The sequence below is a fragment of the Bombina bombina genome, chromosome 2 (genome assembly GCF_027579735.1).
Source record: "Bombina bombina isolate aBomBom1 chromosome 2, aBomBom1.pri, whole genome shotgun sequence".
In the NCBI taxonomy this organism is placed as follows: Eukaryota; Metazoa; Chordata; class Amphibia; order Anura; family Bombinatoridae; genus Bombina; species Bombina bombina.
The window spans coordinates 1,239,658,505-1,239,676,475 of NC_069500.1; the positions used below are offsets into that span (position 1 = coordinate 1,239,658,505).

The 17,971-nt window shown below is 39.9% G+C and overlaps 1 protein-coding gene across 1 annotated transcript in view; it reads right to left on the minus strand.

Annotated features, from left to right (window-relative positions):
- Positions 1-5,139: 5,139 nt before the first annotated feature.
- The window catches only part of SLC30A9 (solute carrier family 30 member 9), a 588,622-nt gene continuing 575,790 nt past the window's right edge, over positions 5,140-17,971 (minus strand). The window contains exon 18 of the mRNA XM_053704010.1: positions 5,140-7,014. Within this exon, the coding sequence (XP_053559985.1) occupies positions 6,970-7,014 (45 nt within the window). The 3' untranslated portion in view covers positions 5,140-6,969. The remainder of the gene's footprint in view (positions 7,015-17,971) is intronic.

Here is a 17,971-nt window from a genome sequence, read left to right on the forward strand (position 1 = left end):
GGATCTAGCGATTTATACTAGCGATACAATAAGCATGACTAATATCAGTCAGGTATCGCATGCAATTATAGAGCAAAGTATAGAGTAATAATGAAAATATTACGAAGAAATAATAAGCATATAAAATACATTGAAACTATATTGTTTACATCGGGTGAAAAATGACTTTAGGCTATACAGAGCTGACCTATCAGCCCTTTCTTGTGAGGACATGGGATAAACAAACCTACTTTATGCGCCAATAGAAACAGCTTAGAAGAGGACCAATCGTAATAGAGGGGTGTGTAGGAGACAGCCAATCAGTGAGACAGGAACACGTATAAAGTTATACAGGTACCACACACAGTATCTATGATTACGGTAACCACCGAAACGCGTCAGATGTGAGGGGGTACCTGTCATTACCTGTATTTTACTCTGGCCTGTAGGTGCTTTGACATAGTCAAATTTTATTGTGCTGTTTGTTACGCTCTTTTTTATGGTTCAATAAAGAGCGCATTGTGGAAGGAGGAGCCGGTCTGGACATTCTTTTCATTTCCTTGCTGTTTATACGACTAGTCCATTGGGCTCACCTGCACTACCAGGTGGAATACTCTGAGGCCTTGAACCGGAAGGACAGCCCAGCACTCTCGGAGCAGCGGCGGTGAAGAAGGGGGCGGCAGAACAGACTGGAGCTGCATCCCGTGTAAGTCCGCTTTATATTATAATTTGTTACACAGAGAGTACTGAATTGTTGCCTCTACATACATAGGATGTGATTGTATGTACACGGAGGTATAAGTCTATGTCAGAGTGATGTGGATTCTGACTGTCGAGTGCTGGTGCTAAGTGTTTGTTATAAAACAATTGTGTCTTTTCAGGAAGTAATGATTTAGTGCTTTTTTTAGGTGAACAACCTCATCCTATAATATAAAAGGCCAAGTGTGTTTGTCCAAAGCTGTCATGCGCAGTAGAGACTGCAGCATGAGGACAAATACACCTGGCCTTCAACAAACTGACCAGGGCTGGCTGCTGACACCTAATCCGTGAAGGGGGCAGAGCCGACCGGCCGTGAAGGGGTGGGGCCGCGCTGTGAAGGGGCGAAGCTGGGCGTGAAGGAGCGGAGTCTGAGCGTGACAGGGGCGGGATGGGGCTGCCGTGGCTGTCTGAGTGTCTGAATGAGAGAGAGAGCAGCACAAGAGGGGAGATATAGAGCAAAAAAGAGGGGGAGAGAGAGATTAAAAGAGCGGGGGAGAGAGAGAGATCAAAAGAGAGGGGGGAGAGAGATCAAAAGAGAGGGGGAGAGAGAGAGCAAAAGAGAGGGGGAGAGAGAGAGCAAAAGAGAGGGGGAGAGAGAGAGAGCAAAAGAGAGGGGGAGAGAGAGAGCAAAAGAGAGAGAGAGAGAGCAAAAGAAAGAGAGCAAAATATAGGGGGGGGGAGAGAGAGCAAAAAAAGAGGGGAGAGTGAGAGCGAAAAAGGAGCGAGGAGAGAGAGAGCAAAAGAGAGGGGAGAGAGAGCAAAAGAGAGGGGAGAGAGAGCAAAAGAGAGGGGAGAGAGAGCAAAAGAGAGGGGAGAGAGAGCAAAAGAGAGGGGGAGAGAGAGCAAAAGAGAGGGGAAAGAGAGCAAAAGAGAGGGGGAGAGAGCAAAAGAAAGGGGGAGAGAGAGAGCAAAAGAGAGAGCAAAATATAGGGGGGGGGAGAGAGAGAGCAAAAAAAGAGGGGGGAGTGAGAGTGAAAAAGGAGCGAGGAGAGAGAGAGCAAAAGAGAGGGGAGATAGAGCAAAAGAGAGGGGGAGAGAGAGCAAAAGAGAGAGGGGAGAGAGAGAGAGCAAAAGAGGGGGAGAGAGAGAGCAAAAGAGGGGGGAGAGAGAGCAAATGAGAGGGGGGAGAGAGAGAGCAAATGAGAGGGGGGAGAGAGAGAGAGCAAAAGAGAGGGGGAAGAGAGCAAAAGAGAGAGGGGGAGAGGGAGAGAGCAAAAGAGAGGGGGAGAGAGAGAGCAAAAGAAAGGGGAGAGAGAGAGACCAAAAGAGAGGGGAGAGAGAGCAAAAGAGAGGGGGAGAGGGGGAAGAGAGAGCAAAATAGATGGGGGGGGAGCAAGGGGTGGGACCGCTGTACTGCAAAAAATGGCTGTGTACACAGGCTTTAGGACTAGTAATTAATAAATGTATTGCTAATAATAAAAGGTATATATTATATCTACAATTTCAACTATAATCACAGTGCAAAACTAATGTAACTAAGAATGACACTGTGTTAGTACATATAATATATTAAAGTCCGTTGATCATACTTCATACTGCATTTGATGACCTAGTAGGCATGATATCCTTGCTCCTATCATCATTACATTTCCAACATCATGGAAGGTTTATTCCTCCTTTAGCCTTTTACCACATTTCAGACATTTTCTATGCATACATGTTTTCATGCATTAAATCCCTGAAATATATTGCTTCTCATATGGTGCTACAATTTTTTGGGTGCACTTTGCTCTTATTTTTGTTTAAAACATTTTCCAATTTGCAGATTGGTGCAGGTGTTTTGCAATGTTAGAAATAATTTGCATTCTGCTAGTTAAAATAACACCTCAAAAAACTATTTTAGGACTGCCTAACCCACTTCCTGTCCTCTGTTTGCTTCACCCCCTGCAATCTGGCTTCTGTCCCCAACACTCAATTGAAACTGCCCTCACCAAGGTTAGTAACAATCTTCTTTCTGCTAAAAGTAAATGCCACTACTCTTTACTCAAGCTTACTTGACCTCTCAGCTGCCTTCGACATAGTTGACCACCCCCTCCTCCTACAGACTCTCAGCTCTCTTGGTCTCTGTGACACTGCTCTCTCTCTAACAGGTCTTTTTCTTTGTCTGTTGGAGTACCTCAAGACTCTGTCCTGGGTCTTCTCAATTTATACTTCTTCACTGTATAAACTTATCAACAGCTATGGCTTCAAACATCACCTCTATGCTGATGAAACTCAGATCTACCGCTCCACCTCTGTCCTTTCTCATATCAGTGAGCTTATCTGGCAGCTCTTCCTGGATCCCCTCTTGCCACCCAAAGATTAACATATGTCCATGACTGAGCTCCTTCTTATCTCTTCTCTACCTCTACTCCAATTTATGACTTTTCTATCACTGTCAACGGCATCACTATCTCCCCTATCAGCCCAAGTCCAATGCCTCTGAGTTATAATTGACTCAAATCTGTTCTTCAGCCCACACATCCAATTGCTGTTTTCATCCTGCAGCAAACACCTACGTAATATCTCCAAAATTAGTCAGTTTCTGAGCGCTGACACCACTAAGCAGCTAATCCACACCCATGTTATTTTCTGACTTTACTACTGCAATAACCTATCTGGCCTTCCTCAGTCCTGCCTCTTCCCCTTCAATCCATCCTAAATGCCTCTGCCAGGTTAAGCCAGCTTTCCCGCCACTCTGTATCTGCTGCACCTCTATGAAAGTCCCTTTACTGGCTCCCCATTCACAGCAGAGTTAAATTCAAAATTCTCACCCTGACCTACAAAGCCCTTACCAATGCTGCTCCCCCACTAATCATCAAATATACTCCAGCCGACCCTCTAAGACCCAACAATGACCTGCTCCTTGCATCTTATTTCATCACCTCTTCCCATGCTAGACTGCAGGACGTTCCTCTTGCAGCACCAACCCAATGGAAAGCACTCCCTCGTGCTGGACTTTCTCCTAATCTGCCTTCTTTTAAACACTACCTAAAGATTTTTTTGTTCAGGGAGGCCTACCACCCAACTTAATAACAAATAAATACCATTTACCTAATAATTTCCCTCATCCAACAATGTATTATCATTCTCACCCTTGCAGTCCTCATCTTCAGTTTCTCACCCTCCTAGCCTTTTAGATTACTCTAGTATTTTTGACAAATTTTGTCTTGTCTCTTACAAGTATTGTAGTATTGTTTTACTTATATAAATTGTACCCATGTACAGCACTGTGGAATATATTGGCTCTTTATAAATAAAATATAATAATATTAAAATCATGATATTTCGAACTTCAGTTTTTGAAGTTCTTACCAGACTTCGATTTTTTGTCCTGTCTTTGGTCCTTTGTATTGATTCACCAAACTTATAATTACATATACAATGAATACACTATTAAAGGTCCAGAATAGTAAAAAAAAGACATGCTCTAATTTGCCGCTGTTTAAAAGAACTAATGTTCAACTAACCCTGATGATTAGATCAGCAGCAGTTTCCATTTGGGACCTGCATTTTGCAGGGGTTAAACACAAAGTAGTGCAGGGTCGACAGTCGCAAAATTACATGCTTAACAAATTAGACTATGTATTTTTCGACTATTGTGGCCCTATAGTAATTCACTCACATAATATATCAAATGCTTATGCAGAATAGCAGATGGCAATGGTACCCTCCCCCATTACCCTCCTCTCCACCTTTCTTAAAAAGTTAATTTTAAAAAGGTTTATACAGTAGTTTACTAAGAAATAGAAACAATGTAAAAGTTCATCTTACACAGTAGGCTCCGAGCTGTTGCACATTTTCCCAGTCAGGTGCTGACGACGGCTCAAATCCAGCTTAGCACCCAGGTGGGAAATTGCTTAGCACTCAAAGAGTTAAAGGGCCATAATACCCAAATGTTGAAACACTTGAAGTGATGCAGCATAGCTGTAAAAAGCTGACTAGAAAATATCACCTGAACATCTCTATGTAAAAAAGAAAGATATTTTACCTCAAAAATTCCTCAGTAGCCACATCCCATTGTAAAGCACTTCTAAGCAGCAAATCAGCATGTCTGTCCCAGGACAGCTAAGGGGTTGAGCCTTGTGCACTCATGTTATTTCCCTATTCAGTTTAAAGGAAGTTTACTATGAAATCTCATGAGATCACAGTAAAAGAGTTCATGACCTCAGCACTGTTGATGCTGATTGGCTGCAGTTCATTTCTTCAAATTTTTTTTTTTTTTTTTTTTACACAGAACTTACTCTGCTGACCTGAGGAAGTTGTGAGGTAAAATATCTTCCTTTTTTACACAGAGATGCTCGGGTGATATTTTCCTGTCAGCTTTTTACAGTTATACTGCATCAGTTTCAAGTGATTTAGCATATGAGTATTATGTCCCTTTAAGTAAAGAGTGGGGTTTCAAATAAAAATGGACTACAATTATATTGATCCTGCATTGTTTATTAAAAATAATGTATTTGCAGTTGAGAGAAGTGTACAATTAGGGCTGGTTTACATGACGGGATACAAATTTAGAATTGTCTATGTCAGCATGAAAACTAAACACACCAATGGATAAACAGTACTGATCAAATGCAGGCCTACAAATATAAAACATGACTGCTATATACTTCCTAAATTGTTCTTTTACTAACGTTGTGTTGGGTGGGTGTATGGTTTAAGCTTTAGTTACAAGAATAACAAATATTCTATAATATCATACAGTATCTAAGCCAATTTTTTTTTTTTCTTGCTAATAAACTTTAAATAATGTTATGATCTTTAATTATATATCAACTATATATTTTACTTACAGAACTTACAGAGATTTTGCTTTATGGAGTTCTGACACATATACATTTTCTTCTATAAAGTCACCTATCGCTAGAATGATATTTTTTCCAGAGCTAAAACGTTTGAACACAGTGAGAAAAAAAAGATTACAAGCCGGTGTCATTTTACATCAAAACATTTACTTAATCAACAAAACTTTTTTTTTTTTTTTTTTAATACAACCTGATTTAGACATCAGTGCTTTGAATGTTTATCAATAAATAAAAAATATAGCTTCCTATTTGCAAAATGAGATGTTTAGAGAAAGGTTGTCCAATGTTTATCCTTGATAACTTGAGACAAACCCTATTCTTTGGATATCCCTGTATAAACCACTAGTTGCATATAACACAAATGCATCCTTAAAATCTGGTCTGTCTCCAACCTTCAAGAGAAAATGGAGGACAACCCTGATTTCAGAGTTTTTTTAGTCTCTGTTAAAACTGGAATAGACTCTATAATTTTCAGTTACAATATAAAAAGTGGTTTATATAGATGATAATGTTAATGAGCGTAAAAATTATGGTTGAAATGCTCCTTTATTGGCAGGAAAGAATGAAGCTAAAAATGAAATTCAAAACTATGTTAATTAATGTCCTCCTATAAAGAACATATGTAACAATATAAATACAATTAAGTCCCCCAAAAGGGGAACCATATTCTGTACATTAAACAAAGCTGTCATAAAAAGGTCTTCAAATTCTGCCAGTATTCTACAATTAATGACTTTGCATCTAAGCTTTGACTTTAGAAATGTATATAATACATCCTGGGCAATATTGGACAGGGCACATGGAAGGAGGACTTGCATAATTGAGGATAAAAAATATGCAGTGCTATCACAATAAGTGCAATACGATCTCTCATGTATAATAATTAATACAAACAGATAGTCACTCAGCAATGGAAGATCACCCGGTCAAAGAAATAATTTTATAATTAGGTTTGAAAGAATTACAAAATCTATGTTAAAGGTGAGGAAAGATCAGAGTTTTTGGAACCTCTATAACAGAAACTGGAAAAATATCTTTTGAGTTGTACAATAGGCTACTTAAAAACAAAATAAATCATGAGGTCCAAATACACAATGGAGTGCAAATTTCTCACCTTATCTTCTTACTTTATAAAAACAAGAAAAATAAATAAAGACGGTCAAATATGCAGATGGAATGAAATAAAACTAGATTACTTCAGTGAGGCAGTATCACAAATAAATAACATCTTTTTCCTCACAAATGATTGCTAATAATTTTACAACAAATGACTTGAAAATGCACTTGTAAACATGACTTATGCTAAACATCTGCATTGCTATGTGATCAGCACTCATTTACAATTTAATCATGGAACATGCACACAGGAAAATTAAATGATGATTCTTTAACATTTCTTTTCTTCTTCTACCGTTAAAAGAATGAAAAAAAGATTCTTCAGCATCTACAAAATTTCTAAGTCAACGTGTCGAACCTCAGGGTTAAGTTGCTGAAACAAAGAAAATAAATTTAATGCAGAACTCCAAAAAAAATAGGATACCTAATGCATTGATTAATCAATAAAATAATATATAACAATAAATACATACACATATATAGGTATATATATATATATATATATATATATATATATATATATATATATATATATATATATATATATATATATATATATATATATATATAAACATTGTCTGCATGCATTCCTATTGCCACATTGTGCAGACAGAAATTTCATGCTTCATGATAGTGAGGGAAGTCTGAACCAGTTGCCCTTAGAAACAATATGTAGTGACAACTGCTGATTTGTCTTTATTTGCTAGGGTAAACTACATTTGTCATAACTTGCAGAAATTCATGAGCCCGTTTTTGGAAATTTTTGGATACTTTTTTTTTAATTTAAATATCTATTATAAAGCTTTCTCAGTTAAATACAAATAAATTCAATGTTTTTTTTTTCTTTCTCTCAAAAAAAAAACAGAGTTTCAAAATCTGGCATTTATTTATGGTTATTCCCTGAGAAGAATAAGAGCAACAGCCTAAATATAAATAAAACATTGCAATTATTATATAAAAAGAAGTCTGTTTTGTGTCTATATCATTATGGATTTAGATTAAAAAGGCAGAAAACCTTCCTATCGAGTATATGAATGATTTAAAGGGAAATTATATAGTAAAAAACTAAATTTATGCTTACCTGATAAATGCATTTCTTTCTTGACACGGTGAGTCCACGGATCATCAATTACTGTTGGGAATATCACTCCTGGCCAGCAGGAGGAGGCAAAGAGAACCACAGCCAAGCTGTTAAATAGCACTTCCTACCCACAATCCCCCAGTTATTCGACCAAAGGAAAGAAGAGAAAGGAAGTAACACAAAGTGCAGAGGACTCACTGTGTCAAGAAATAAATAAATCTATCAGGTAAGCATAAATTGTGTTTTCTTTCTAATGACACAGTGAGTCCACGGATCATCATCAATTACTGTTGGGAATCAATACCCAAGCTAGAGGACACAGATAATATGGGAGGGCAAGACAGGTAACCTAAACAGCAGGCACCACTGCCAGAAGAACCTTTCTCCCAAAAGAAACCTCAGCCGAGGCAAAAGTATAAATTTTATAAAATTTGCTCAACATAGACCTCATTCTTGGAGGCCCAAGAAAAGCACACCACCCTGGTGGAATGAGTTGTAAATCTCATCGCCAAACAAAAAATAATACTTCTTCACCAGAGAGAAGAAAAATGGCAGAAACCTACTGATCTTAGCCTTTCCCAGAAAACAAACAAACAAACAAGGTGAAGACTGACGAAAGGCCTTTTAGCCTACAAATAGAACTTAAAGGCTTGCACAAAGTCTAAGTTGAAAAAACATAAATTATGCTTACCTAATAATTTCATTTCCATCTGTATGGGAAGAGTACACATCTGCATTCCTTACTTTTGGGAAATACAGAACCTGGCCACCAGGAGGAGGCAAAGACACCCAGCCAAAGGCTTAAATACCGCCCCCACTTCCTCATAACCCCAGTCATTCTGCCGAGGGAATAAGGAACAGTAGGAAAAATATCAGGGTGAAAAAGGTGCCAGAAGAAAAAAAAAATGTATGGCCGCCCACCGGAGAACACGGGCGGGAGCTGTGGACTCTTCCCATACAGATGGAAATGAAATTATTAGGTAAGCATAATTTATGTTTTCCATCTTAATATGGGAAGAGTCCACAGCTGCATTCCTTACTTTTGGGAAACATATATCCAAGCTCTAGAGTACACGGAATGCTAACGGGAGGGAAAAAGAGAGGCGGACCCAATCTGAGGGCACCACAGCCTGCAAAACCCTTCTCCCGAAGGCTGCTTCAGCAGAAGCAAAAACATAAAACTTGTAAAATATTGAAAAAGTATGTAAGGAGAACCAGGTAGCCGCCTTACCAATCAGATCCATAGAGGCCTCATCATAGAAGGCCCAAAAGGAAACTGTTGCTCTCATAGAAAGAGCCGTAATCCACAGAGGAAGCTTATGTCTCGCCGTCTCTATGCAAAACGGATGACACTCCTCAATCAAAAAGGTAAGGAAGCCGAAGAGGCCCTCTGACCCCTACGCTTCCTTTGTGGACCGAAGATAGAACTTCAAGGCACAAAATTACGTTGTAAACGTTCCGACTGAGGATTAGGGCATAAAAAGGAACCACTATCTCTTGATTGATGTTACGAATTGACACAACCTTAGGAAGAAACCTAACTTGGTTCGTAAAACAGTCTTATCGGTATGAAAAGCCAGATAAGGAGGGACACATTGCAAAGCAGCAATCACAGATACTCTGCATTCATAAGCAATAACCAGTAGAAAATGAACCTTCCCAGACCACAATTTTGTGTCTACTTCATGAATAGGCTCCAACGGAGCCCAATGCAACACTTAAGAACAAGATTTAAACTCCAAGGAGGAGCCTAGATCTAAACACAGGTCTGATCCCAGCAGAGCCTTAACAAATGGCTGCACATCTGGAAGCTCAACAAACCTCTTGTGCAGTAACACAGACAGGGCCGAAAACTGTCCCATCAGGGGACTTGCAGAAAGGCCCTTCTCCAGATCATCCTGGAGAACAGAAAAAGTAGGTCCTCCACACCTTATGACAGGTGCCATGAGCAAGCAGCTTACGAGTATGATGAGAATAAAAATAACTCTCTGAGAAACCCCTCTCTTGGCTAGGACTAAGCGTTCAATAGCCACGCAGTCAGCCTCAGAGAATCTAGACAATGATGAACAAAGAAACCTTGGTCAGCAGATCCCTGCGACAAGGTAACTTCCACGGAGGAGATAATGACATCCCCACTATATCCGTGAACCATATCCTTTGCGGCCAAGACAGAGCAATCAGTATCACTGACGCCTTCTTGACTCGAGACACTACACTAGGAAGTAGTGGTAACGGCCAGAAAGGCTAAATTAGAATGAACCTCCAAGGCACTGCTAATGCATCTGTTAGCTCCGCCTGAGGATCCCTGTACCTCGACCTCTATCTAGGTAGCTTGGTATTGAGACGTTATAAGATCTTCCTCTAGCAAATCTCTGCAAACACATTTGGAATGGAGAGACCACTCCCCCAGATGAAAGGAGTGTCTGCTGAGGAAATCCGCTTCCCAGTTGTCCACACCTGGAATGTGGATCGCTGACAGCAAACAAATGTGGGTCTCCCCCACACCAGAATCCAAGATACTTCCCTCATAACTAGGGAGCTTTTGGTTCCCCCCTGATGGTTGAGGTAAGCCATTGAGTATATATTGTCTGATTGGAAACTAAATAACTAGGACGAACCCAGCAGAGGCCAAGCCTTCAGAGCATTGTATATTGCCCGAAGATCCAAAATGAGGTCAGGAGGGAGCTTTACCTCCTGAGACCATAGGCCCTGTGCCTTCCTGGCACCCCAAACAACTCCCCATCCTGACAGACTCGCAACCATAGTCACAATCACCCAGGAAGGTCTTAGACGGACGTCCCTCAGGATAAGTGATCTGGATAGAACCACCAAGAGAGCGATTATCTCGAAACAGTTGTCTAGAGAAATCTGTTGAGACAGATCTGAATGATTGTCGTTTCACTCCTTCAGCATGCACAGTTGCAACAGTCTGAGGTGAAACCTGGCAAGGGAAATGATGCCCATGCTGGACACCATGAGACCAAGCACCTCCATACACCAAGCCACAGGTGGACTTAAAGAGATCTGAGGGGCAAGACGTGTTGAAGCTAGCTTGCAACGTCTCTGATCTGATAAAAATATTCTCATGTCTATGGAGACTATAACAGTACCCATGATTTGACCCTGGTACTTGACACAAGAGAACTCTCTCTAGATTATCTTCCATCCATGTGAGCGAAGAAGACAGAGGAGAGATTACGATTCTTGAAGCTGTAGCTAGACCAAACGGAAGGGCAATAAACTGGAAGTGCTGGTCCAGGAATGCAACCTTAGAAACTGAAAGTGGTCCTAGAGGATTGGCACATGAAGGGAGCATCCTTCAAATCTATCGTGGTCATGAACTACCCCTCTCAAACGAGGGGAAGAATGGCCCTTATTGTCTCCATCTTGAATGAGGGGACATAGCTCAAGGTTTTTAGATAGGTATTAAGTCTCAGCCAAGGGCAGATTCCTTCGGTCTTCCTGACACAGTAAGGAGGGAAGCCTTTCTGGGGCGTGTACGGGATTTGTCCTCTTAGGAGTTATTGTCCCAGTGCCTATTGCAGTGAGAGGTTTGGGATACTATTCAAACCTTTTCGTGGTCACTAGAAAGGAAGTCCCGTACCCAGTTCAAGGAATGTCACTAAAAACACCCATAATGCAAATACCTTAAAAGGAGAAATCTGCCCCTGGGAGACATCTGAGAATGGAATACAAAGGCCAAGACTGACCCTGCAGAGGGAAGAAAAGGAAAACTTTCCTCTGGTCATACTCTCTAGACAAATAGTAGAAAAACCCTTAAGGTTCGAGGAATAATTCTACTCAATCCAAACAAGGACCATCCTTGAAAGGAAAACGCCAGAAGTGTGGATTTAGAGGAAGCATTTGAAACTGCAATCACAGAACTAAAAACCCTAGGCTGTACCACCAAGCCACAGGTAGGTTTCTCAGCTGCTCCATATAGATTTCAGGCCCAAGCTCGGCAGGCTAGAAGAGCAAGTCTAACAAGTCTAATAAGACAAGGCTTAAAATGAACCATTAACCTCCAGTTTTTTTAACCAGGGATCCACAAAGGAGTAACTACCCTCCCTGAGGATCAAGGGCTGAGTCATATTAGAAAATGAACCCACTGAACCTGGGAAGAACAGCTATATTCCCCAGGGATCAAAGTTCTCCTAGCCAGAACAGGAATGGTCCCTACTACTTAAAGGCACCGTGCTTGACTTCCAAGACTAACCCCGCCCGACCCTGCTTAGCTTCCCAGATCGGACGAGATCAGGCGCATTCAGGGCGGAAAAGCCGAAGGCTCCTCCATTCCAGAGAAAAATCTCCCAGCACAGTCTGTGCCAAGGAAAAAACTTTCACAGAGTAATCTTAGTATATATAAAGTTTACTAGATTCTTAGGATTGACAACGCCAACGAAACGGAATCGTAGCCAAACCTCCTTAAACAATACACAAAGGTGTTAAGGTTTAAAACTGAAGGATAATACTTCAGTATCAGGTGAAGGAATTATACTGTCCGATTTTGAGATCTCACCCTCAGAGACTACTAACATATCCACCTCATCAGACCAAAGAGGAAGAACCACCTGTGAGGCAGTAGGAAGAACAGAAACCTAACTAACTGATTCTCAAAAATTCCTCTTGCGATTTCCCTTAGTATAGGAAAAACAGAAGATGCCACAGATACCGCCAGATACCTATGTAGCAAAGGCTACGGGCAAACAACTCCTCCAGGAGATTGAGAGGAACTGCAGGGCACTGCATGTGACACCATAAAAGGCTTGGGACTTTGAGGAGAAAGCTGTGGCATGCCTGAAAAGCATCATCCTGAGAGACATGAGGCTATCTCAAAATAAACATACTATAATCTTTAATGTCCATTTCAAACAAAAAGACAAATAAAAGTGCTATCACTTTAAAAGATTATAAATTAGCCTAAACACAGGGCAATGTAATATACATATATATATATAGGGCAATTTAAATATATATATATATATATATATATATATATATATATATATATATAGTAACAATGAATTAACAGATTAAAGGGACGCTGAACCCAAATTTTTTCTTTTGTGATTCATATAGAGCAAGCAATTTTAAGCAACTTTCTAATTTACTCCTATTATACATTTTTCTTTGTTCTCTTGCTTTCTTTATTTGAAAAAGAAGACATCTAAGCTAAGGAGCCAGTCAATTTGTGGTTCAGAACCATAGACAGCACTTGTTTATTGGTGCTGTCCAATCAGCAAGGACAACCCAGGTTGTTCACCAAAAATAGGCCGGCATCTAAACTTAAATTCTTGCTTTTCAAATATAGATACCAAGAGAATAAAGAAAATTTGACAATAGGAGTAAATTAGAAAGATGCTTAAAATTGCATGCTCTATCTGAATCATGAAAGAAAATTTTTGGGTACAGTGTCCCTTTAATGCATCCTGCCTGAATTCACATGATCACTGTGTTACATATAGAAAAAGTAGGCATATATTTATGTAGCAACATGCTTATATACATAAATACTCAGGTTTGAAAAATAACTGATTATGTGTCTTTTATGACACTGACTGTAGAACTCAACTGCAGCTATGAACAACTGCTAACCATGGAGCAGACTAGTCTCAAGTACAATGAGACTCTTAAACAAGACCGCCGCTCCCTTCTCACGTCAAAGAAGGAGCCGGGTCACATGTTCACTAGGGAGCAGTCAAAATGGCGCCGCTCCGATACGGAACAAAAAATAGGTGGAGACAAACAACTAACAAGAAGAATCAGTGCGCCACAGACTAATGGCGCTCAAACTCCCGCCCTCTGAATACAAACCTAGTTTAGAGGCAGATTGTCTGCCAAGGACATAAAGTGAGGTCGGTAAAAAATAACTATCTCCCGAATAGTGCGCCCCTGATTAAGATGACCAAAGTCCCGTTACTGAATATCCTACACACACACACACACCTAAAACTAGATCAGTAGCAACCGAATAGCTTTCTCTCCCAATACCCATAACCAGGACAGAGATATAGAACCGCATAGCGACCCCAAACATAACAGGCATCAGCCTTCTCTGTATAGACAATTTAGAGTAAGAGTAGGTGGGGGTAGGGCAGAGTATATTATATACAAGAGGTTAGTGGTTAAAGGCAAATAGCCCAATTTGAGTTTTATAATCTCCTAACCGCTAATACCTCCTGCCACAGATTTAAAGTTAAAAGCAAAGTACAACTAACAAGTAATTGTAAATAGACTTACAAGTAAGAATAGGTAACTTAAATCTGTGAGAAAAATTCCACCAACTGAGCCCTATCAGAGTCAGAGCTAGATTTGTATTAGTTAGAAAAAATGTTTTTCTTATCCATTCATACACTAAAGTTTATTAAGTCAATATATTTAACCACACATACATTTAGCAAGAGCTAAAGATTAAAAACACTGCACCCAAGTTGAGCTATGGTTTTTTAAATTAATCTGAAATCAGCATCAAAGGTATCTTGCAGCAAAATTATAAATATAGGCTAAGCCCTTACAATCCGAGGGCCCTTTTTTTAACTTGCTCACCCTTGTTGGTCTGGTAAATTGCAGCTTTATAACTAACTTGGTAAAATTTAAACTTAAACTAGCCCTCGGATTGTAAGGGCTTAGCCTATATTTATAATTTTGCTGCAAGATACCTTTGATGCTGATTTCATATTAATTTAAAAAACCATAGCTCAACTTGGGTGCAGTGTTTTTAATCTTTAGCTCTTGCTAAATGTATGTGTGGTTAAATATATTGACTTAATAAACTTTAGTGTATAAATGGATAAGAAAAACATTTTTTCTAACTAATACAAATCTAGCTATGACTCTGATAGGGCTCAGTTGGTGGAATTTTTCTCACAGATTTAAGTTACCTATTCTTACTTGTAAGTCTATTTACAATTACTTGTTAGTTGTTCTCTGTATAGACCCTTAGGACAGATTAAAACCTGACATAGTTCTGTTCGCTTTACAAAGAAAACTGGCCCCTCAGATGGTAATCTACAATCAATTAACCCCTTCATCTCTAATAAAAGGGAGAAAAGCCTCTTGCCAAAGTCACATTAAGTGCCTGCACACTGCCTTACAATATACCCCAACTAGGATATATGTATGTCCCCATAAAAACTTTGCAGGAATCCCAAAGTGCCTCCTTTAAACTCCCAACCTGGAAGATAAAAAGCACTTACCTGCATCTAGCCATCCGGCAGGGGGACAGCTCACCCAGCTTGAGGGGATACCGCTCCTCACAGAGACCTGTGAAACAAGGAAAGACAGAGTAAACTTACTCAGGCTTTCTATACCAGGACAGCAGAGTGTTAGGAAAAAGCAGCAAGGCCCACCTTACAAGTTCCTAACTGCCTTAAAGCCACCACTGCCCTACTGAAGAGACTAACGTGGAGTACAGCTAGACCCCATCTTGAGAGGAAAGAACAGAGCAAGCTTGCTCTGCTTTCAAAAAAAAAAATTATTGATTGAAGTCAGACACCAACCACTTCACCTCCTCCTTGCACAAGAGGGAAAAAGTATGACTGGGGGGTTGTGGGTAAGAAGCTATTCATTCCCTGTCCTCTAGCTTGGGTATTGGTTCCCATTAGTAATTGGACTGTCGTTGTGGACCCTCCATATCTAAGGAAAGAAAACAAAATTTATGCGTACCTGATAAATTTATCTCTTTCCAGACATCGAGAGTCCACGACCCCACCCTTTAGATATAGACAGTAATTTCTTTTTCTAAACCTCAGGCACCTCTACACCTTTGTGTTATTTTTTCCATTTCCCTTCGTCTGAATGATTGGGGGTTATGAGTAAGGGACGTGACGTTTAACAGCTTGTCTGTGGTGCTCTTTGCCTCCTCCTGCTGGCCAGTAGTGATATTCCTAACAGTAATTGATGATGATCTGTGGACTCACCGTGTCATTAGAAAGAAATTACATTTTCTAATTTGTTAGAGGGGGACATTTTATCACTAGCGAAGCGGGAAAGCTATGCCTTTAACCCCTGCAAACTACCGCTGTATCGCTAGTGATAAAATGTCATACTCCAATAAATTAAAGCACTTCAATGTTTCAATATAATGGTTGTTTAACCCCTTAACGACCAGCGCCGTACACGCTGTAGCCCTGGTCTTCTCTCTGCCGTGATCTCGCTATTTTGAGCGAGTGGGGAACTGCAGAAATAGATTTGCAGAGTTACCGATGCAGAGAGGGCAACTCTGTGGCCCTCTCTGCATCGGACAGCGGTGGTGCCGATCGTTGGTGGGTGGGAGGGTAAGGAGGGAGGCGGGTGGGCAGCACATCGCTGTAGGGGGCGGGAGTGGGTGGGACCGCAAAGCCACGCTACAGGGATAAAAAAAATAAGCAAATAAGTGCGTCATTGAGGGGTAAGGAGGGAGGAGGGGGAAGGAGGGGCAATGAGGGGTTTCCTATGTGGGATCAGTTGACGGCAAGGGATCTGGGAGGGGGGGCAGCTACAAAAAATAAAAAATTAGTTTTTTTTTTTTTTTTTTTAAATTGCCTAATTTGCAGCAAACTGGGTACAGCTGCCAGTACCCAAGATGGCGTCAAGGTAGAGGGGGGAGGGTTAGAGAGCTGTTTGGGGGGATCAGGGAGGTTGGGAGGTAAGGGGGGATACTACCCTGCCGAAAACATATAAATATATATACAGTATATTAAAAAAGAAGAAAAAAAAAAAGCCTTTTATTTTAGTACTGGCAGATTTTCTGCCAGTACTTAAGATGGGGGTGACAACTGTGGGGTAGGGGATGGAAGAGAGCTGTTTTAGAGGGGTCAGGGAGGGATCAGGGGGTGGGATGTGTCAGGTGGGAGGCTAATCTCTACACTAAAGCTAAAATGAACCCTACAAGCGGTATTTAGCGGCCTTCTAATTACCAAAAAACAATACCAAAGCCATATATGACTCCTATTTTTTAACTAAGGATATCCCAGAGAAGAATTTGCAACAATTTGTGCCATGATTGCACAAGCGGTTTGTAAATAATTTCAGTGAGAAACCTAAAATTGTGAAAAAGTTAATGATTTTCTTTAATTTGATCGCATTTGGCGGTGAAATATACCAAAATGGGCCTTGATCAATACTTTTGGTTGTCTATTAAAAAAAATATATAGTTTTGTTAGGTAAATATAAAAAAGGGCTCTATTTCTGTTTAAATCTATTGAGGGCAAAATGCTAAAAATGCTCTGGTCTTTTGGGGAAGTTTTTGTCTGAATGGGAAAAAAAGATTACCATATACCGATTTCTTTTGATTTTGAAGGAAACTCTTCTTTAAAGTGGTGATAAAGTTTAATTAGTTGCTTATTACCCAATAATAGTTTTGTATGTGGAACGTTTATTTATAAATATTTATCTCTATAAAAATGCTTCTAAATAGTTAAAAAAAATTATATATATATATTCATTCCTTAATTTCATTCTCCTTACTGCCCCCCTTGTTAGAGTATTTTTTTTTCAGGCCACACGGTTTGCTGTCTAATGTGCAGGCATGACTGACAGGAAAGACACATGCATGCTAGCACTGAAATTCCACTCCCCAGATCAATAATGTGGCTGGATGGGCTGCTGGGTGTATATGACCTACTACATAGAAATGGTATTAATTAAAAGTTAATTTTTTTATAACATAGTCACCATTTAAAAAAATAGATAGATATTAATGTCACTTTAAAGGCAAATTGCTCACTGGCTGATAAGCAGAATTTCCACTGCTTTATTGGTGGGCAGTGACAAGCATAAGAACATTTTTATTCTCCATACATGAATATTTAACAAAAAAAAGAAAAAAATAATTGTGTTATAATATTTCCTAAAAGGCAAAATTAAGATGTTTGAGAAATATTGTCAGTTTAATATCCAATCATTTCTTGAATGTTTCCTGTTAGTATATAAGGGGTGTCAAAGTACCGGCCACAGGGCCATATGTGGTCCTCAAGATAGTTTTATCTGGCCCTCCCTTGTTTATCAGGTAAATCATTAATTGGGACCCATAGGATTTTAAGCGGTATAACTACTTGATGATCTACACTGGCATTCACAAGATAACTATAAAGACAAGCGTGCATTGTCCAATGTAGACTCCAACCATGCACTACTTGGATAAATGCCCTTTTTAATGCTGTTATACAGTTCCCGTATGATCACTTTACTTGGAATTCACAAGATATAGATGACTGTGTATGTCTATTGTTTGCGCTACTACTTGGGTTAATTTCACTTCCAGTTCCTA